The sequence below is a fragment of the Chrysochloris asiatica genome, unplaced genomic scaffold, assembly GCF_000296735.1.
Source record: "Chrysochloris asiatica unplaced genomic scaffold, ChrAsi1.0 scaffold00132, whole genome shotgun sequence".
NCBI classification, from domain to species: domain Eukaryota; kingdom Metazoa; phylum Chordata; class Mammalia; order Afrosoricida; family Chrysochloridae; genus Chrysochloris; species Chrysochloris asiatica.
In genome coordinates, this window is record NW_006408650.1 from 1,118,799 (window position 1) to 1,139,628 (window position 20,830).

General features: G+C 60.0%; 1 protein-coding gene across 1 annotated transcript; it reads left to right on the plus strand.

Moving 5' to 3' along the window:
- Window positions 1-2,693: 2,693 nt before the first annotated feature.
- Window positions 2,694-15,504, plus strand: FASN (fatty acid synthase). Its single transcript, XM_006869484.1, has 40 exons — window positions 2,694-2,823; window positions 3,234-3,386; window positions 4,193-4,366; window positions 4,491-4,691; window positions 4,781-4,903; window positions 4,985-5,100; window positions 5,181-5,315; window positions 5,753-6,212; window positions 6,308-6,495; window positions 6,587-6,776; window positions 7,009-7,103; window positions 7,192-7,326; window positions 7,407-7,610; window positions 7,746-7,861; window positions 7,972-8,144; window positions 8,230-8,421; window positions 8,495-8,575; window positions 8,692-8,871; window positions 8,981-9,151; window positions 9,231-9,434; window positions 9,523-9,827; window positions 9,927-10,298; window positions 10,375-10,539; window positions 10,615-10,733; window positions 10,814-10,968; window positions 11,052-11,255; window positions 11,372-11,522; window positions 11,600-11,898; window positions 11,996-12,118; window positions 12,219-12,442; window positions 12,532-12,733; window positions 12,836-12,987; window positions 13,096-13,187; window positions 13,342-13,493; window positions 13,605-13,850; window positions 13,928-14,116; window positions 14,299-14,532; window positions 14,624-14,838; window positions 14,945-15,043; window positions 15,115-15,504. The coding sequence occupies exons 1-40, from the start codon at window positions 2,697-2,699 to the stop codon at window positions 15,502-15,504; spliced, it is 7,506 nt and encodes a 2,501-aa protein (XP_006869546.1). The 5' UTR covers window positions 2,694-2,696.
- Window positions 15,505-20,830: the final 5,326 nt, after the last annotated feature.

The window sequence follows — 20,830 nt, forward strand, 5'->3', positions numbered from 1 at the left end:
TCCGCCCGGGCGGTCTAGGGGCAGCTCCTTTGTCCGCATCCCACCAAGTGAGCGTCTGGGCCGCCTCTCTCTCTCCCTCCCCATGGCCCGCATAGTGGGGGCGGCAGCTGGGGAGGGGGCGCCGGGTCTCAGTGTAGCTGGTATTTGCAGGAAAGCGTCTGCCGGCCTTGCTAGGTCCGAGCCGCGTAGGTAGGACTCGCTGCGGTGACCGGCAGTAACCCCGCCAGGGGCACCCTCGGTTAGGTCAACGACCGCGCTAGCGCCGCGGAACTCGCGCCTCTGCCGGCGCCCCCGCCCCTGTCCCATCACCCTATCGCCTAGCAACGCCCCCTCGCTCACCGCCATTGGGCCGGCGCGCACGCCCCCAGAGCCTGGTTGGCCACAGCGGGGGCCCGAGCCACGCCCCCTGGCTCTGAGCGGACCGCGGCGTGGATCCCAAAGCCACTGGCGCATCCGTGGGCCGGGGTCGGGAAGAGTACCCGCTCTCTGGAGCACAGCCCGCGTCCCCACTGTTCCCCCCCCACTCTGACCCCAGTGTAACCTAAGCACACCCCGGCCTACGGGGAGCCCCTGCCGCGGCACCCACGCACACGTGGCCACGACCGACTAGCGGGGGTGGTGGGTCGCGGGCTCGGTCCCCGGCGCTGCGCTGCGTGTGCGTTCCGAGCTGTTCCGCGCCGAGAACCTGGCCCGCGAGGGCGGGGACGGAAGTCGGGGGGCGGGGGGGGGAACCAACCGCTTGTGCCCGCCCCCGGCGGCGCCCCCCCAGTCCCCAGGGGCCACTTCCCGGGCCCCGCCCGTGCGCGCCCCCGCGCAGGGTCCCAGCGGCGGCGCGCACGGGGAATCACCCCACTCTCCGCGGTGCGCCGGGCCCCGGGGCGCAGCCCCGACGCTCATTGGCCTGGGCGGCGCAGCCAAGCTGTCAGCCCATGTGGCGTGGCCGCCTGGGGATGGCCGCGGTTTAAATAGAGTCGGCGCCGAGCTAGAGGGAGCCAGAGAGAAAGGCGCCGCGGCCTCTGCTCCGCCCGCCTCCGCGCTCCATCCTTCGCCTCCGCGCCGCCGCCGAGTGCCCGCCGCCCGCACTTGCAGCCCACACCCGCCAAGCCTCAGGTACGAGCGGCCGGGCCAGGGGCAGAGCTGGAAGGGGACGGTGGAAACGGGGACAAAGCCGGGGCCGGAGGACCACGAGGTCGAGGGGACTGTGACACAGCCGGGAGCTTGATGGGACAGAGGTGGGGCCGGAGACCACGAGGCTGGGCTACAGAACCAGGAGGCTGGGAGGACGGGGGTCACAGTGTGGGCCGGAGCCTGGTTGGAGGGCCTGGGATGGGCCCAGGTCAGAGTCTAGGCCTGGCCAAGGGGATGATGGAGCTGAGGTTGGGGAACCTCGGGCCAGGGGGGATGGTGGTCGCCTGGAGAACAAAATCGGAACCTCCCGCGGACAGTGCGTGCCCTCCTACGAGGGCCCCCCAGTCCGCCTTCCCCGGCAACCCTGCCTCCCCTTGAATTGGTGCCCGACCTCGCGGGTGTCTCGGGTGGGCTGAGGGGTCCGAAGCCCGGCTGTGGCAGATGAAGAGGCGCTGGGTAGGGGGGCTCGAAGCGCGTGTAGAGAAGGCCAGCGAGCAGCCAGCCATCTTGGTCTGGGGCAAGCCTGGCTCCACGGACCCCCGGAACTGGAGGAAGTCCCTGGCCAGACGTGCACCCACAAAGGCAGTAGGATCCGGGCCGCCGGCATCTCTGGCTTTGCTGGGGGAGGGGGGACACCGAAGGCTGGACCAAACCCTGGGAAGGGCCGTCTTACCGAATACCCTGGGAAGGATGGCGGCGGCTGGGGGAGGGGGGGGAGGGTCCCTGTCACGTGGGAACTGCCCCGGGCGCTACCGCCCCACCCCCGCCTGGTGCTGGTGGAGTTCTGGCTGACTGATGTTGGAACCACCCGGAAAGGCTAGCAGCCTGAGGCTCCCACCGTCGCTCTCAGCCAGAACTCTGCGGGAATAGCAAGTAGGCCAAACAGTGGACCCCCTCCCCCCCTAGTGGCAAAGGCCTTTACCTTGGTGGGGGTGCTGGCGGAGAGGAAGCCTGGCTGCTCACAGGAAGAAGTCTCCCAGGGTCGGGGGATGGGCAAAGATGTCAGGGCCAGCCCTGCTAGTGCCCTTGTCCAAGAGCCTGTTCAGGAGCCCTGGAGTGGGTCTGGCTCTGGGGTCCCTTCTCAGACCTAAGTTGGGGGCTCCCATTGTAGGATGGGCAGCAGGCAAGGAGCCTTGGCCTGGTCTGCAGAGCCCGGTGCACATGGTCTGCCCCCAGTGGGACAGGGGCCACCTTTCCCCCAGAGCTTTGCCTTGGCATTCTGAGTGCTCAGGCCTGAGGGCACCATCCAGGCACTGCTGGACACACAGATCCGGAAGCCAGGGTGACCTGTGGAAGTTGAGCCTAAGACTAGCTGGCCAGCAGGAGTGGACACTTTTCCCCAGCCCCTCAGTCCTGACCCTTCCGTTTCCTCGAGCCAGCTCCCTCCTCATTATCTGTCTTTAGAGCACCCCCAGCTCATGTTCCGTAACCCCAAATCGATTTCTGGTGGGAACACGCTGTAGAGAGAGGGGCTGCACCCACGTGGTCCTGCCTGCTGTGGGATTTTCCGGACCCGGGGTCAGCCAGGCCTGGGGCCCTCACACCTGCCCACCTTCCCCAGGTCAACCATGGAGGAGGTGGTAATTGCCGGCATGTCTGGGAAGCTCCCGGAGTCTGAGAACTTGCAGGAGTTCTGGGACAACCTGATCGGTGGTGTGGACATGGTCACAGATGACGACCGGAGGTGGAAGGCCGGTGGGTGGACAGGCCTGGGGCAGCTGGGGTATACAAGTATTGGGGGAGGCTGGCTGGGAAACCTAGTGGGGAAGGCCAGTCTAACCCAAATGTCCCAACCGTCAGATAAGACCCACTTTCAGGAAGTTGCCTGACTCGCCCCGCCTTAGCCAGGGCGGCCCTACCTGATCAGCAGGTGTGAGTCAGCGTGCTGGGGCCGGGAGGGGCAGGCCAACAGGGGTCTCTAGCAGATTTGCTCGGGGGTCACACAGTTGCCTAGTGGACTACAGACCCCATGGAGCCTGAGCCCTCTCCCGCCTGGCTCTCCTCCCAGCTTCTTACTCTATGGTTGGTTGGTCCTGAGACTTAGCTTCCTGGTGCCTGGGTTGGAGGAACAACCTGTGCCCCCCTCCCACCCACCTGTCCCCCAGGGCTCTACGGTCTGCCCCGGCGGTCAGGAAAGCTGAAGGACTTGTCCAAGTTCGACGCCTCCTTCTTTGGGGTCCACCCCAAGCAAGCTCACACAATGGACCCTCAGCTCCGGCTATTGCTGGAAGTCACCTATGAAGCCATCTTGGATGGAGGTGGGTGGCCAGGAAGTCATTGGGGGGAGGGCAGGGGGATTCTGAGTGACTTGTGCTCAGAATGGGGCATTTGAGGTGCAGATGTGGGGTGCCTGCCACCTCCCAGCATGGGGGTTTATACACTGGCCTCCTGGATCTCAGGATAGATGGCAGATGGAAAGGAGACTGGGCATCCCTTGGACTTGAAGAAACTCAGCCACGTCCCTTACGCAAGCCCGCATCCCTGTATTTGCACAGCCTCGTGCCTGCCTCCTGTCCTTTGCTCTCCCCTTGAGGGCATTATGCCTGTCCCTCTTCGCTGAGTTTCTGCTTGGGTTGGGTCTTTCATAGTGGCAGAGGGGGAGCCAGCTGAGGCCTCCTCCCTGTCTCTGAAGCTCCCTCTGAGTCTGATGGGTGTGATGCTGGGTGCGGGCAAGGCCTTTTCCCCAGGCTGGCCTCGTCTTTTCCATCCGAGTCTTGGACACTCGGCCTTTGTCTCCTCTGACCCCTTATCGTGGCCTTCCCACGGCCTTGGAGGGCAGGCGCTCACTGGCCAGCAGGGTTTGCCAGATCTGCTGCTGCAGCACCGGAGCAGGGGAGTTGCTGAGACAATGCTCCCTTCTGTCCTCCCCCGGCCTGCTCTCAGGGCCCGAGCAGGCCCACAGCCCCGTCTAGTGCCCATTTCCTCCATGGCTCCATTCTCAGTTTCCCACCTGGGCTGTTCACCGCCCGGCTTGGCACACAGACTGGGCCTGTTCCCTGTCTCCTTTTTGGTGGGTGAGTGGAGTGTACCTGCCTTAATGGGGTCTGACTTCGGCTTCCGGCAGGCATCAACCCGGCGTCCCTGCGAGGTACTAACACCGGTGTCTGGGTGGGCGTGAGCGGCTCTGAGGCCTCCGAGGCCCTGAGCCGGGACCCCGAGACGCTTGTGGGTTACAGCATGGTGGGCTGCCAGCGGGCCATGATGGCCAATCGCCTGTCCTTCTTCTTCGACCTCAAAGGTGAGTGGCCAGTGTGTACGCGTGCCCCATGGGGTGCTTCAGTGAGCTAGGCCGGGCCCCCGGCCCCAGTGCCTGTTCAGCGTGGTGCTCGGGTGGGCACAGTCCTCACGACACATCCCTGCAGGGCCCAGCATTGCCCTGGACACAGCCTGCTCCTCCAGCCTGCTGGCCCTGCAGAACGCCTTCCACGCCATCCGCCGTGGGGAGTGCCCCGCGGCCATCGTGGGCGGAATCAACCTGCTGCTAAAGCCCAACACCTCAGTGCAGTTCATGAAACTGGGCATGCTTAGTCCCGAGGGTACCTGCAAGTCCTTCGATAAAGACGGTGAGCCCACGAGCAGGGGGCCGGGAGCAAGCTGGGGCGGTGTCCCTGCCTGGGTGTCCATTCCCTGAGATGATGCTGTGTTCTCTCAGGTAACGGTTACTGCCGATCCGAGGCTGTGGTTAGTGTCCTGCTCACCAAGAGGTCCCTGGCCAAGCGGGTGTACGCCACCATCCTGAACGCAGGCACCAACACAGATGGCTACAAAGAGCAAGGTGGGCCCCGGGAGGCAGGGTTGCTCAAAGACGGTGTGACCACTGCCCTCCACCCCTGGTCTGAAGCATTTCTTTCCCCAGGTGTGACCTTCCCCTCTGGAGAAGCTCAGGAGCAACTGGTTAGCTCGCTCTATGAACCGGTCGGACTGACCCCCGCGTCCCTGGAGTATATTGAAGCCCACGGCACTGGCACCAAGGTGAGGCTTCATCTGCCGGCCCCCTGCCTGCTCAGCACAGGTGGTGGGACGGAGCCATGAGCTTCCTGTGCTCCCCACAGGTGGGTGACCCCCAGGAGCTGAATGGCATCGTCCGTGCCCTGTGTACCACCCGCCAGAGCCCACTGCTGATCGGGTCCACCAAGTCCAACATGGGCCACCCCGAACCCGCCTCAGGGCTTGCCGCCCTCACCAAGGTAGGCTCCTCCGCAGGGTGCTCACGCCATCTGTGGTCACTGTCCGCCTTGTGAACAGGCAGCAGCTGGTCTCTTCTGGGTAGCGAGAATCGATTCTAACAGGAGGGAAGAGATGCGGGTGGATGTGGCCGGCGGCCAGCAGGCAGGGCACTGGCCCCACCTGACAGGCAGGCTCAGTTGGGTGTGCCTGCTGTGTGCTGGGAGGACATGTCTGCTGGCCCATTCACGTGACCAAGGAGGTTGGGGACCCCCTGGTAGACTGGAGCCCACCCTGCCTTATCCTGCCTGGCTCTAAGCTAAGCAGAGAGTAGGCCCTGGTGGGGTGGATCCTGCCGGGTAGACTGTACAGGGAGTTTAGGGTGGTCCTATGGTGAGACTGGCACGTGGCTGGAGACCACCCACCCATGCATCCTGCCCCCCCACACACACTGCTGTAGGTACTGCTGTCCCTGGAGCATGGGCTGTGGGCCCCCAACCTCCACTTCCACCATGCCAACTCTGAGATCTCAGGGCTGCAGAACGGACAGCTGAGGGTGGTGGACCGACCCCTCCCGGTTAGTGGAGGCCTCGTGGCCATCAACTCCTTCGGCTTTGGTGGTTCCAACGTCCATGTTATCCTCAAGCCCAACGCTGTGCGGCCCCCGACACCCACCCTGCCCGCCCTGCCCCGACTGCTGCGGGCCAGTGGACGTACTCTGGAGGCTGTCCAGAGCTTGCTGGAGCAGGGTCAGAAACACAGTGAGGACCTGGCCTTCCTTAGTATGCTCAATGACCTCGCGGCCACCCCCACCTCTGCCATGCCTTTCCGAGGTTACGCTGTGCTGGGCAGCCAGGGCAGTGGCCAGGAGGTGCAGCAGGTCCCGGGCACTAACCGTCAGCTCTGGTTCATCTGCTCAGGTGAGCTCTGCCCCCGCCTCTGTCCTTCCCCTCCCTCCCTCCCTGGCTGCGCCTCCCCTGGCCCGCCCCCAACCCCCGGCCCCTCTCCCCACCAGGCATGGGCACGCAGTGGCGCGGGATGGGACTGAGCCTCATGCACCTGGACAGCTTCCGCGAGTCCATCCTGCGCTCAGACGAGGCTGTGAAGCCCTTTGGGCTAAAGGTATCGCAGCTGCTTCTGAGCACTGAGGAGAGCACGTTCGATGACATTGTCAACTCGTTCATCTGTCTCACTGCCATTCAGGTGCGTGGCTCCCCGGGAGGTGGCAGCAGAGGGCATGGGGAGGGGCCGGCCGGCGAGAGCTGCCCGTGAGCACACACGGTACCATCCCCAGATCGCGCTCATTGACCTGCTGACCGCCATGGAGCTGCGGCCAGACGGCATCATCGGGCACTCGCTGGGCGAAGTGGCCTGTGGTTATGCAGATGGCTGCCTGTCTCAGGAGGAGGCGTTGCTGGCCGCCTACTGGAGGGGTCAGTGCATCAAGGAGTCCAACATCCCGCCAGGCGCCATGGCGGCCGTGGGTAGGTGTTCAGCCTTGTTAGTCCCGAGCTCCCAGGACTGGATGAGAGCGGTGGGGTGGGGGGGACGACCTGGTGCTGCCGGCGGGCTGATCCAAGGAACCCCAAGAGCAGGGCTGTCATTACCTGTCCCGAGACGGGGATAATGACACTTTCCCAAGATCAAACATGCTGGAGAGAGTGCTTGTAAAGGCTGTGTGGCGGTGGTCATTACCAAGCCTCCTCCTGCCCGCAGGCCTCTCCTGGGCCGAGTGCAAAGAGCGCTGCCCACCTGGCGTGGTGCCCGCCTGCCACAACTCCGAGGACACCGTCACCATCTCCGGGCCTAAGGTGAGTCGGGGAAGCTGGGAGGCAGCTCTGGGACACAGCGTCCCCCTGTGGTGGCCTTCGCTCTGCCCTGATGCTGCCTTTTCCTCAGGCTGCTGTGTCTGAGTTTGTGGAGCAGCTGAAGCAGGAAGGCGTGTTTGCCAAGGAGGTGCGGACAGGCGGCATGGCCTTCCACTCCTACTTCATGGAGTCCATCGCACCCACGCTGCTCCAGGCGCTGAAGCAGGTGGGCACCGGCGCAGGGGTGTGTGCAGGGGTGGGGGGTACACACTGCTCCCCCAGGTACTGACCTGGTGTTTGCTGCAGGTGATCCGTCAGCCGCGGCCTCGCTCACCACGGTGGCTCAGCACCTCTATCCCCGAGGCTGAGTGGCAGGGCAGTCTGGCGCGCACCTCCTCAGCCGAGTACAGTGTTAACAACCTTGTGAGCCCTGTGCTGTTCCAGGAGGCGCTTCGGCATGTGCCTGAGCACGCCGTGGTGTTGGAGATTGCACCCCACGCCCTGCTGCAGGTGCGAGCCACCACCAGCCCACGTGGGCCAAGAGCCGGGGGCGGGGAGTGGGGGGGTTTGGTTCACAAGGGAAGATGGGTGTAAGGAGATGAGGGTTCCTCAGGGAAAGACCCCAGCCCCCGCCTGCCCCCCCAGGCTGTCCTGAAGCGAGGCCTCAAGTCCAGCTGCATCATCACTCCGCTGATGAAGAAGGGCCATCCGGATAACTTGTTTTTCTTCCTCACCAACATCGGCAAGCTCCACCTCTCTGGGTAGGCACGGGCCAGGGCACCCCGCTTTGGCGTCTAGAAGTCTTGAAGTGGGTGCCCAGGGATGCTTGCTGAGTCCCCCGCTGCCCCCCTCATGCTCCTCTTCTCACCAGCATCGACGTCAACCCCAATGGCCTCTTCCCGCCCGTGGAGTACCCGGCCCCCCGGGGTACCCCGCTCATCTCGCCCCTCATCAAATGGGACCACAGCCAGACCTGGGATGTACCTTCTGCAGGGGACTTCCCCGATGGTTCCAGCTCTTCCTCCTCCGTTGTCTACAACATTGGTGTGGGGCCTTGGGTGAACGGACCGGTGGGCAGGTGGACGGGCAGTGGGCAGGAGAGGAGGACTGAGACCCTTGTGTCCCGTAGACACCAGCACCGAGTCCCCTGACCACTATCTGGTAGACCACTGCATTGACGGACGTGTCATCTTCCCTGCCACCGGCTACCTGTGCCTGGTCTGGAAGACACTGGCCCGCACACTGGGCCTGGTCATGGAACAGATGCCGGTGGTGTTTGAGGATGTGACCCTGCATCAGGCCACCATCCTGCCCAAGACTGGTGAGTCCCAGGCAGCTGGGGGCGGGAGGTAGCCTAGATGGAGGACATACTGACCTGTGCCTACTGACCACAGGGACTGTGCCCTTGGAGGTGAGACTTCTTGAGGCCTCATGTGCCTTTGAGGTGTCTGAGAACGGTAACCTGATCGTGAGCGGTGAGTGGGGGTCCCGCGGGGGCTGCGGGGTGGGGGTGCTGTGGGGGCTGCTGGGCTGGTGGGGGGCTGCTGTGCGCTGCTGGGGCCTGAAATGCTCCTCGCTGCCCCGCCCACAGGAAAAGTGCAGCGGTGGGAAGACCCCGACCCCAAGATCTTCGACAACCGTGATGGCCTGCCCCCAGCAGACCCCAAAGCCACCTTCCACCTGGCCCAGGGTGACGTGTACAAGGAGCTGCGTCTGCGTGGCTATGACTACGGCCCCCACTTCCAGGGCATCCTGGAGACCAACCTCGAAGGTGGGTCAGTGTGGACAGCAGGTGGGCTTTGCTATTCACTCGTGCACAGAGGACTCCTCGGTCCTGGGCTGGGGGTCCCTAGGGCATGTGTGACCCCGACTCCCCGCAGGCACGACGGGCAAGCTGCTATGGATGGACAACTGGGTGACCTTCCTGGACACCATGCTGCAGATGTCCATCCTGGGCTCCACCCAGCGCAGCCTGCGTCTCCCCACCCGCATCGGTGCCATCCACATCGACCCCACCACTCACCAGCAGAGGCTGCGGGACCAGGCACAAGGTAGCCCTGCGCCCCCCCCCCAGCAGCCCCCGGCCCCCCGACATACACACACACTCACTGTCCATCCGTGTGTCCGCAGCAGCCGACGTGGTGGTGAACAGTTGTCTGGGTAGCACGTCGGCAGGCAGCGTCCTCATCTCACGCCTGCACGCCACGGTGGCCCCACGGCGCCAACAGGAGCAGCTGAACCCGGTCCTGGAGAAGTTCTGTTTTTCACCGTACCTGGAGTCCGAGTGCTTGGCGGACAGTGAGGTCCTGCGGGCAGAGCTACAACTGTGTGCAGGTGAGGCCCAGCCTTCCCTGGAGCCCCCAGCCCACCAGGACCCTGACCCAGTGGACCAAGGCCCTAGTGCCTGCCTCTCCTTCCCCAGGCCTGGCAAAGACTCTGCAGACCAAGGCAGCCCAGAAGGGACTGAAGATGGCCGTGCCCGGGCTGAGCGGGGCCTCAACTCCCCAAGGCCCCCCGACGCATGGTGTGGCGCGGCTGCTGGCAGCCGCCTGCAAGTTGCAGCTCAATGGGAACCTGCAGCTAGAACTGGGTCCAGCACTGATCCAGGAGCGCCTCCTGCTGGCCGATGACCCCCTACTGGCTGGTCTCCTGGACGCGGGGGCCCTCAAGGCGTGTGTGGACACTGCCCTGGAGAATCTGAGTGGTCTGCGGATAAAGGTGGTAGAGGTGAGTATGGGCATGAGGACTGCGTGCCCGAGTCTCGGGACAGAGGGCCTTGTGGTCCTGGGATCCCAGGCAGCTAGTCCAGGAGGCTGTTCCCTGTAGGTGCTGGCAGGTGAGGGTCACCTGTATGCCCGCATCCCGGGGATGCTCAACACGCAGCCCATGCTGCAGCTGGACTACACGGCCACCGACTGCCAGGCACAGACCCTGAAGGCTGTGCGAGCCCGCCTACAACAGTACGACGTGGCCCAGGACCAGTGGGACCCCTCAGAGCCTGCACCCGGCAGCCTGAACGCTGCTGACCTCCTGGTGTGCAACTGTACCGTGGCCACCCTGGACGACCCCGCCACGGCTATCCGCAACATGGCAGCGGCCCTCAAGGAGGGCGGTTTCCTCCTGTTGCACGTCCTGCTCAGGGAACACATGCTGGGGGAGACAGTCACCTTCCTCACAGGAGGTCACCTCCTAAGCCAGGTGCTGGGCCCTGCAGGGAGGGGCTGGGGCGGGGGCCTGCATGCGGGCGAAGTCACTGACCCCTCACCTCCCGCAGGACGAGTGGGAGGACCTCTTCAGCGCGGCCTCCCTGTGCCTGGTGGGGCTGAAGCGTTCCTTCTATGGCTCCGCCCTCTTTCTGTGCCGCCGGCCCACTTCCCCGGAGAGCCCTATCTTCCTACCCGTGGAGGACACCAGCTTCCGATGGGTGGACTCGCTGAAGGTCAGCGCCCGCCCACCCCCATTTCGCCCACCTGCCTGCATCGCTCTAGGCTGACCCTTCCTGTTCCCCTCGCAGAACATCCTGGCCGACGGCTCCTCTCGTCCAGTGTGGCTGACAGCCACTGGCTGCACCACCTCAGGCGTCGTGGGTTTGGTTAACTGTCTTCGCAAGGAGCCGGGGGGCCACCGCGTGCGGTATGACCCCTCCGCCTTGCCGTCTCCCCACCTTGTGTCACCCACCCCTCTCCTCCTCCTCACGTCCTGCCTGTCCACAGGTGCGTCCTAGTGTCCAACCTCAGTAGCTCATCGCCTGTGCCCCCAGTGGACCCGAGCTCCCCAGAGCTGCAGAAGATGCTGCAGAGGGACCTGATGATGAACATCTACCGCGACGGCGCCTGGGGGGCCTTCCGCCACTTCCCTTTAGAGCAAGGTGAGCCCCTCCCCACCCTCTCCCCCAGTCCAGGTTCTGGTCCTTGCCTGGCCCCCGACAGCCTGGCCTCCTGCTTCCTGCAGACAAACCAGAGGAGCAGACGGAGCACGCCTTTGTGAACGTGCTGACCCGTGGGGATCTCTCCTCCATTCGCTGGGTGTGCTCACCCTTGCGCCACGCCACACCCACTGGTCCAAACACCCAGCTCTGCCGCATCTACTACGCCTCGCTCAACTTCCGTGATATCATGCTGGCCACGGGCAAGCTGTCCCCCGACGCCATCCCAGGTACCACACAGTCTGCTGGGCTGGGCCCCTAGGAGAAGGACCCATGAGGGCATGTGGGGGCTCTTAGGGTCCCTGCGGCATTGGGGTGCACAGGGCTCACCTGAGGTTCCCTTCAGGCAAGTGGGCTGCCCGGGACTGCATGCTGGGCATGGAGTTCTCAGGCCGAGACACCAACGGCAAGCGTGTGATGGGGCTGGTGCCCGCCGAAGGTCTAGCCACCTCTGTCCTGCTACCACCGGACTTCCTCTGGGACGTTCCCTCTGGCTGGTGAGTATCAGGTCATGGGGGCTCCTGGGGGCCTTCAGTGCTCAGCTCCAGCTGACTCAGTTCCCTCACACCCTTAGGACCCTGGAAGAGGCGGCCTCGGTACCTGTGGTCTACACCACAGCCTACTACTCGCTGGTGGTGCGAGGCCGCATCCGACGAGGAGAGACGGTGCTTGTGCACTCTGGTTCGGGAGGCGTGGGCCAGGCCGCCATTGCCATCGCCCTCAGCCTGGGCTGCCGCGTCTTCACCACTGTGGGCTCGGCTGAGAAGCGTGCCTACCTGCAGACCCGCTTCCCACAGCTCTGCGAGGACAGCTTCGCCAACTCCCGGGACACCTCCTTCGAGCAGCACGTACTGCAGCACACAGCAGGCCGAGGTGAGCCAAGGCCCAGAGGGAGGGACTGTGCCTGCTCTGAGCCCTGCTGGTGGGCCGGTGGCGGGCAGAACCTGAGGACCCCTGGCCTGTCTCACAGGCGTCGACCTAGTCCTGAACTCCCTGGCGGAAGAGAAGTTGCAGGCCAGCGTTCGATGTCTTGCCCAACACGGCCGCTTCCTCGAGATTGGCAAGTTTGACCTGTCCAACAACCACGCACTTGGTGAGTGAGGCCGGGCCGATGTGGTGGGGAGGGGGCGGCGTAGCTGCTGCAAGGAGCTGGGAGTGAACCGCCCATCCGCCCGTCTGCTCCCCGCCCCCAGGCATGGCCGTGTTCCTGAAGAACGTGACCTTCCATGGCATCCTACTGGATGCTCTTTTTGAGGACGCTGGCGCCGACTGGCGGGAAGTGGCGGCCCTGCTGCGGGCAGGCATCCGTGACGGTGTGGTGAAGCCCCTCAAGTGCACGGTGTTCCGAAAGGACCAGGTGGAGGACGCCTTCCGCTACATGGCACAGGGCAAGCACATTGGCAAGGTGGTGGTCCAGGTGAGGCCCGGGCCAGGATGGGCTGGTGGTGGGTGGCAGGTGGGCCCCTTCACGCAGCTTCCAGAACCAGTGGTGCCGCCGACCTGCAGGTACAAGAGGAGGAACAGGGCACGGTGCTGCCGGTTGGTCAGCCCCCCCTGACACTAGCCATCTCCAAGACCTTCTGCCCAGCCCACAAGAGCTACATCATTGCCGGTGGTCTGGGAGGCTTCGGCCTGGAGCTGGCCCAGTGGCTCATGCTGCGGGGAGCTCAGAAGCTTGTCCTGACCTCCCGCTCTGGGATCCGGACAGGTAGGAGGCTGTGTGGGCTTGGTCTGGGGGCACTCTCGATCCAGGGGGCTTGGTGAGGGCAGTGCACCCGTGCCAGCCTGTCCAGCGCCCTGCGCCCCACAGGCTACCAAGCCAAGCAGATCCGCGAGTGGAGACGCCACGGTGTCCAGGTGCTTGTGTCTACTAGCAACGCCAGCTCGCTGGAAGGTGCACGGGGCCTCATCACAGAGGCCTCACGACTCGGGCCTGTGGGGGGAGTCTTCAACCTGGCCATGGTGAGAGTTGGCTCCGCAGGGTGTCTGGTGCCAGGGGGCAGAGGGGTCCAGGGCAGGGTTTGGAGTGGGGGGCCCAGTGGAGCTGCCACTGAGGCCCTGCTTGCATAGGTGCTGAGAGATGCCATGCTGGAGAACCAAACCCCGGAGTTCTTCCAGGACGTTAATAAGCCCAAGTACAGCGGCACACTGAACCTGGACAGGTGAGCCCTTATGCTTCTTGGCCGCTGGCTGGCCGTGTTGAATGGGCTCCCGCTGCCAGAGCCCACCCCGGGGCACTCTGGGAGCGCAGGCTCTTCATCCTCGAGCTAGCTGCCCCCAAGGGTGGGCAGGTAGGGCTGACTCTTGTCCCCGCAGGGTGACCCGGGAAGCTTGCCCCGAGCTGGACTACTTCGTGGTTTTCTCATCCGTGAGCTGTGGGCGCGGCAATGCCGGCCAGACCAATTACGGCTTCGCCAACTCCGCCATGGAGCGGATTTGCGAGCAGCGCCGGCACAGTGGTCTCCCAGGTGGGCTGCCTGCCCCAGCCCCATCCTCCTTGCTCACCCACACCTTGGTCTCCCAGGTGGGCTGCCCGCCCCAGCCCCAGCCCCCTTGCTCACCCACACCTCCACCTGCAGGCCTGGCGGTGCAGTGGGGTGCTATTGGCGACGTTGGCATCATACTGGAGGCCATGGGCACCAACGACACGGTCATCGGCGGCACGCTGCCCCAGCGCATTGCTTCCTGCCTGGAGGTGCTCGATCTCTTCCTGAACCAGCCCCACCCTGTGCTGAGCAGCTTCGTGCTGGCCGAGAAAAAGTCCGCTGCACATGGCGAGGGTGATGGCCAGCGGGACCTGGTGAAGGCTGTGGCGCACATCCTGGGTGAGCACAGCGAGGGGGGCGCAGAGGCATCCTGCTCCCCCAGGGCCTGTGTGCTGACCGCGCATGTGCCTCCCCAGGGATCCGAGACCTCACAGCCATCAGCCTGGACAGCTCCTTGGCTGACCTCGGTCTGGACTCGCTCATGGGCGTGGAGGTGCGGCAGACGCTGGAGCGCGAGTACGACCTGGTGCTATCCATGCGGGAGGTGCGGCAGCTCACACTGCGCAAGCTGACTGAGCTGTCCTCGTCGGAGGCGTCAGCCAACGGTGCGTGCCCCGACTCTCAGGAGGGTCCCTCACCGGTGCCCTCGTAGGAGGGTCCCTCCTTGCTGACTGCATCTCCTCAGTGTAGGCGTGTTCTGCAGTCACTAAGACAGGTTGGAGCGTGCGTGAGTGACCACGTGTGCAGGCGCTCCCAACCTGCCTTCACCGAGGCCGTTTTCTCACAGAGCTGACATCGCCCAGGCCCAAGGAAAAGGACCCGGCAGTCCAGCATCAGGCCCAGCTGAACCTGAGCACACTGCTGGTGAATCCCGAGGCCCCAACACTGACGCGACTCAATACAGTGCAGAGTTCGGAGCGGCCGCTCTTCTTGGTGCACCCCATTGAGGGCTCCATCACTGTCTTCCGCAGTCTGGCTGCCAGGCTGAGCATCCCCACTTATGGCCTGCAGTTCACCCGAGGTGGGAGCTGGTGTGCAGCCACGGGGGGGCAGGTGGTGGCTGGGCCTCCGCCCATAGCTGCCCCACTGAGCCCCACCCCGTGCATTTGCAGCCGCCCCTCTGGACAGCATCCAGAGTCTAGCTGCCTACTATGTGGACTGCATCCGGCAGGTGCAGCCTGAGGGCCCATACCGCATCGCCGGCTACTCCTACGGGGCCTGCGTGGCCTTCGAGATGTGCTCTCAGCTCCAGGCCCAGCAGGGCCCCGCCCACAACAGCCTCTTCCTGTTTGATGGCTCGCACACCTATGTGCTGGCCTACACGCAGGTGAGCCGGGGTCCCGGGCAAAGGTCTGTCGCTCCGCTCTCCCTGCACGGCCAGCCCGCTCACCCTCAGGTACCTGCTTGACGACAGCACAAACTCCCCTTTGCAGAGCCACCGAGCCAAGCTGACCCCGGGCTGCGAGGCCGAGGCCGAGACTGAAGCCATGTGCTTCTTCGTGCAGCAGTTCACTGACGCCGAGTACAGCAGGGTGCGTCTGGGGCTGGGGCTGGGGCTGGGGCTGGGGCACGTAGGCCTCGTGCTGAGAGCTCACCCCCGCAGGTGCTGGAGACTCTGCTCCCACTGAAGAACCTGGAGCAGCGTGTGGCGGTCGCAGCAGACCTCATCGCCCAGAGCCACCAAGGCATCAATCGGCAGGAGCTCAGCTTCGCGGCCTTCTCCTTCTACCACAAGCTGCGCGCGGCCGAGAAATATGCTCCTAAGGCCAAGTACCGTGGCAACGTCACTCTGCTGAGAGCCAAGGTGGGCAACGCCTACAGGGATGACCTGGGTGGCGACTACAACCTGTCCCAGGTGTGTGACGGCAAGGTGTCCGTGCACGTCATCGAGGGTGACCACCGGACCTTGCTGGAGGGCAACGGCTTAGAGGCCGTCATCAGCATCATCCACAGCTCCCTGGCCGAGCCAAGGGTCAGTGTGCGGGAGGGCTAGTCGCCCCTTGCATCCCATCAGACACCCCATCCGATGGCTTCCACCACCCACCCTGCCCCCCAACACCACACCCAGGCCGCGCCGGGCTGGGGAGGGTCCTGCCGGTGGGACCCCGCCCCGCGGCCCCGACCGTCGCTGTCCCGGGCCCACACCACTGCCCTGATGCACGCACAGCCTCCCGGGCCGCTGCTAGAAGTAGGGCCCTGGCTCCCGCACCGAGCGGGCCAGCCGGCTGACCCGGAGAACTGCCTGGTCTGTGAAGGGTCCCCCGAGGCCGGCTGTTCTCTGTGGGGTCTGCCGTGTGGGTTTTCGTATTTATTGTGTCGCTGGGATAGCTGCCCAGTGGCCTCATCCACTCCCAGGAAATGTCCAACACTGGGTCCAGGGCCTGGTTCCGGCCCCTGCACGGCAGGCCCCAGGTTCAAGGGCCCTGGCCGCGGTGCCCAGCTGTACCTATGATGCAGGGACCTGGGGGCATGCCGCCCCTGGCCGCTTTGGGCCCGGCCCCTGTGGAGGCACCTGAGCACCAAGTGTGAGTGTGTTTACGGACGAGTGTGAGCATTTTTGTTTTTCACGAACACGAGTCAAACTGCTGCTTGGAATTTGGAACTTCACTGTTACTGTCACGTCGAGATTCATGTCTTGTTTTTACATCACCTTGGTAAACGCTGCTCCTAAAGCCCTATCCTCCCAAACCTTCCCCCATTAAACCACACGTGAGCTCCGCTGTTGTGTCGGGTTTTCTCCCCCCACAGCCTGTGGCTGGGGGCGGGTGTAGGAGAAGCACCTCATGTCCAGGGCTGAGGCAGACACATTCCATGGACAATTTGGACTGAGGGCAGGATTGGGGTGGAGGGTCTGGGACCGCTAGGTCACATAAGCTCAGGAGAAGCAGATCTCAGGCCAAACACCAAGACACACCCCTACCAGGAATGCCAGATGCAGTTAGACCACCCCACTCCGCTTTAGGGGAGAAGGCCACCACCACCCAGCAGTAACTAGCCAACCTCAGGGTTTCAGAGAAGGCTAGTTGGGAGGCAGTAAGTAATAAGGCATTTCTTCCAGCCATGGTGTTAGCAGAACTGCCCCCTGACCCAGCAGAAACTGCAGTGATAACACCCCAACCCCTCCCCTGCTAAAGTGATGGCCAGGGGTCCACTAATAGAGAAGGTATATGATCCGGAGCCTCATAATAGCTAAAATGCCCAGCTTTCGAAGGTAAAAACCACATCTCAGACCAAGAACTAGAAACATCTCAACTTGAGTGATGAAAGACAATAGGCACCAACAACCAAGTGGATGGAGATGTTTCAGGGAAGCCGCCATGAAAACGTTCCCACAAGCAATTACAAACATGTTTGAAACAAATGGAAAATTGGCCTCAAAAAGTAACATGATACAACAAAGAATCAAAATCCAAGCTAAAAAGCTCAGCGGATGGGTTCGATAGCAGAATTGACAGGCCAGAGATAAAATTACCCAATCTAAACAACTCCCAGGATCACCACAGGACTATAAACCACAAGGTCGGTGGTTCAAACCCACCAGCAGCTCCTTGGGAACCCTATACAGGGTCCCTATGAGCCAGAACCAACTCAAGGGCAGTTAATCTGAACAACAGGAAATAGGTTGGGAATGGGTGGGTGTGATCAATTGGATCACAACAAATCATGGATAACCTAAAAGAATGGAACCCCAGGTATAAACCAAAGTGTAGTTCAAACAGGAGGCATACGACTGCAAGGTTTTAAGTCAGGAAACGTGTGTTCAGGTTGTGTCCCTTCACAATACCTATTTAGTCAGTATGCTGAGCAAATAATCCGGAAACTGGACTACATAGGATTGGAGGAAGACCAACAACTTGTGATATGCAGATGACACAACCTTGCTTGCTGAAAGTGATGAGGACTTAAAATCCTTAATGATGAAAATCAGACTCCAGCCTTTAATGAAGGTGTCTGCACTTTAGCAAAGAAAACTCCTCATGATGGACCCACAAGCAACATCATAATAAAGAGACGTCAAGAATTTCATTTAGCTTGGAGCGATATTCAATGCCTGTGGGGGCAGCAGTCAGGAAATCAAATGATGGATTTACTGCATTGGGCAAATTTGTAAAAGATACTTTTTAAGTGCTAAAAAGCAAAGATGTCACTTTGAAGACTAAGGTGCACATGACTGAAACCATGGTATTTTCAATTGTCTCATATGCATGTAAAAGTTGGACAAATAAGGAAGATTGAAAAGTAACTGATGCCTTTGAATTATGGTGTTGGCAAAGAATATACCACAGACTTTCAGAAGAACAAACAAACCTGTGTTGGGAGAAGTACAACCAGAATGTTCCTTAGAAGTCAGGATAGCGAGATTTCATCTCTCATACTTCGTCCACGTTACCGGGAGGGACCAGTCCCTGGAGAAGGACATTATGCTTGGTAAAGTAAAGGGTCAGTAGAAAAGAGGAAGACCCCCCCAAGGAGATGGATTCACACTGTGGACAGCCAAAGTAGGCTCAAGCATAGGAAGGGACGGTGAGGACTGGCTGGGCTATGAGAACCAATCTGATGGCCCCGAACAATACTGATTGTCAGACACAAAGCAGGATGAATGTAGGTAAAACCACACTGAGGTGCATCATCAAAAATCAAAAGAAAGAAGGAATCTTAAAAGTTGGGGGTGGGGTGGGGTGGGGAGCACATCCCGTGCAGGAAACCTAACAAGAACAGTTGCTGAGTTGCATCAGAATGTAAGGAAAAGCCATTCTCAAAGTGATGTAAAGAAAAAAAGTCAATACTGAATTCTGTGTCTGGGAAAAAATTCGTCCAAACTACAGTGATCAGTTTTATCAATTGTTCAAAGAGCCAGCTTTTGGATCCATTGATTTTTCTCTGTTGCTTTCCTATTTTCTATTTGAGGGATTTCCACCCCCTCCTTTACTATTTCCTTCCACTTTAGGGTTATTTTGCCCGTGTTGTCCGTGTCTTAAGGTGGAAGGTTGTTGTTGTTAGGTGCCGCCATCAAGTCTGTACCGAACCACAGTGATCCTCTGAACAAGAGAACGAAACACCACGCGGTCCTGAGCCATCCTCACACATGCTGCTGCCATTGTGCCAACTCATCTCGTTGGGGGTCTCCCTCTTTTTCACTGTCCTCCTCTTCAACAAGCATGATGTCCTTCTCCGGGGACTGTTCCCTCCTGATGACATGTCCAAACTATGAGAGACGAAGTCTGGCCATCTGGCGTCTAAGGAGCACTTGGGCTGTACTTCTTCCGACACAGATTTATTTGTTCTTCCGGCAGCTCATGATACCTTCAATATTCTTCTCCAGCACCATAATTCAAATGCATCAACTCTTCTATTCTCTTCCTTATTCACTGTCCAACTTCCATTCACATGCACATGACACTTGAAAATTCCATAGCTTGGGTCAAGCACACCTTACTCCTCAAACTGCCATCTTGACTCCTGAACACCTTGAAGAGGTCCCGTGCAGCAGATTTGCCTAGTGCAATACGTCATTTGATTTCTTGACTGCTGCGTCCATGAGTGCTTGATGGGGAATGCAAGCAACCCGAAGTCTTTGACAACTTCGATCTTTTCTCCAGTGCTGAGGATTTTTTGTTTTCTTTACATTGAGACATAACCCATACCGAAGGCTGTGTGGTCTTTAAAATCTTTCCTCTTTTTTTAACCACCACTAGTGTGTCATCTTGTCACATTGTGGTGGCTTGAGAGTTGCTTTCATACTAAAAGCTACGCCACTGGTATTTCTACCCACAGCAGACAGATTTCAGCTGGATAGCTTCCAGACTAGGATAGATTACAAAGAAAGTCCCGTCATTTCCTTCTTAAAAAATGGCAGGTGGAAATCTTACAAAGAGCAGTGGTTCATTGTCTGATTTCGTGCTGGGAGGTGAGTCCCTCAGGTAGGTTGGGAGACACTCAAAATATGACTTGGGGAGAGCTGCCGCCTCAAAGTAGGGCAGGCCTTCGTGATGTGGATGGGCTAAGGCCTTCAGGACCTTCATTCTCTGGTGTGTGATGACTCAAAATTTGAAGAAACAGCAAACATCCATTAATAAGCAGAGCATAGAATGTACAAAATATGAATCTAGAAAACTGGAAATTGTAAAAAAAAAAAAAACAGAATGGAATGGAATGCTTGAAGGCAAATATCTTAGGCATTAGTGGGCAGAAACAGACTGCTGTTGGCCTTTTTTTTTTTAAGGTTTTTATTGTGGATTGAGTGAAAGTTTACAGGGCAGATCATCAGTTTTACATTCAACAAATCATACCTTATTTCATTACAATGATTATAAACCCCTCCATGTACCATCAGTTACCAGTATTTTTCTCTATTCACTTTAGCTCTTTTTTTTTAAAACACTCAGGCATATATAATAATTTACACCACCAACGGGCACATTCTGCAAGTCTACGTCCTAGCCACTATCTCTTAGTCCCTCTCTGTCCATAAATCTAGAGTCGAGTCCTCAGCCACTCCCCCTTTCCATGTCCCCATCTCCGCCTCCATCTCTGGTGTCACTGTTTCTCTGGATAAGGTCCTGCATTCCACTCATGCTGTTCTCCATTGATGGTCCTAGGGTCCTCTGTTTCTGGACTGTAAGATTAACCACGCCCCCATTTTTATTACAAAATTTCTACCTTTACAATTGTGACAGTCGCAATTTGTCATGATAACAATTACTAATGAATCATAAGAATCTTATCTCCATCTCTTTTAACCAGACCCATCTAGACAAGATGAAAGCTTTTCAGTGGGGACGCTTTCTTCCCCCTCACACTATTAAACTAAACTCCCCTTTGACACCTTGTAAGCCAATCACTTCGTGACTTTATTGCCCCCTCATTTTAGGTAGCCAATGTCTAAGTTGCCCATCCCTATTTACCCTGTGTACAGACGGGATAGCACTGATACTTGATGTGAAGATGCCTTCCCTCTCTGTTGGTATTTAGAGTTACAACCTCCATGAGTCTAGGTCAAGTTCATCAAATTGTAGCAATTTACCTTTGTTTCCCTTTATCAAAAATTATTTTGTTCTTTTGTTTTTTTTATCTTCTTCTAGTTGAATTCTGATGATCAAGCCATCGAGTCTAGGTCAAATGGGTACTGTCTGCAACTTTGGGTGTTCTTGTGCGTCTCCCCTCACTTCATATCAGCTGGATGCTTCACTTTCAGCGCTAGCCCTCTGTAACTATGTCCTTGTCCATGGGCTCAGGTGTCCCCAGGTCTCACCACACTGTTGGCCATTTTGAATCAGACAAGTATATGGTCTACAATGCCAGGAACCCACAATGCGTCT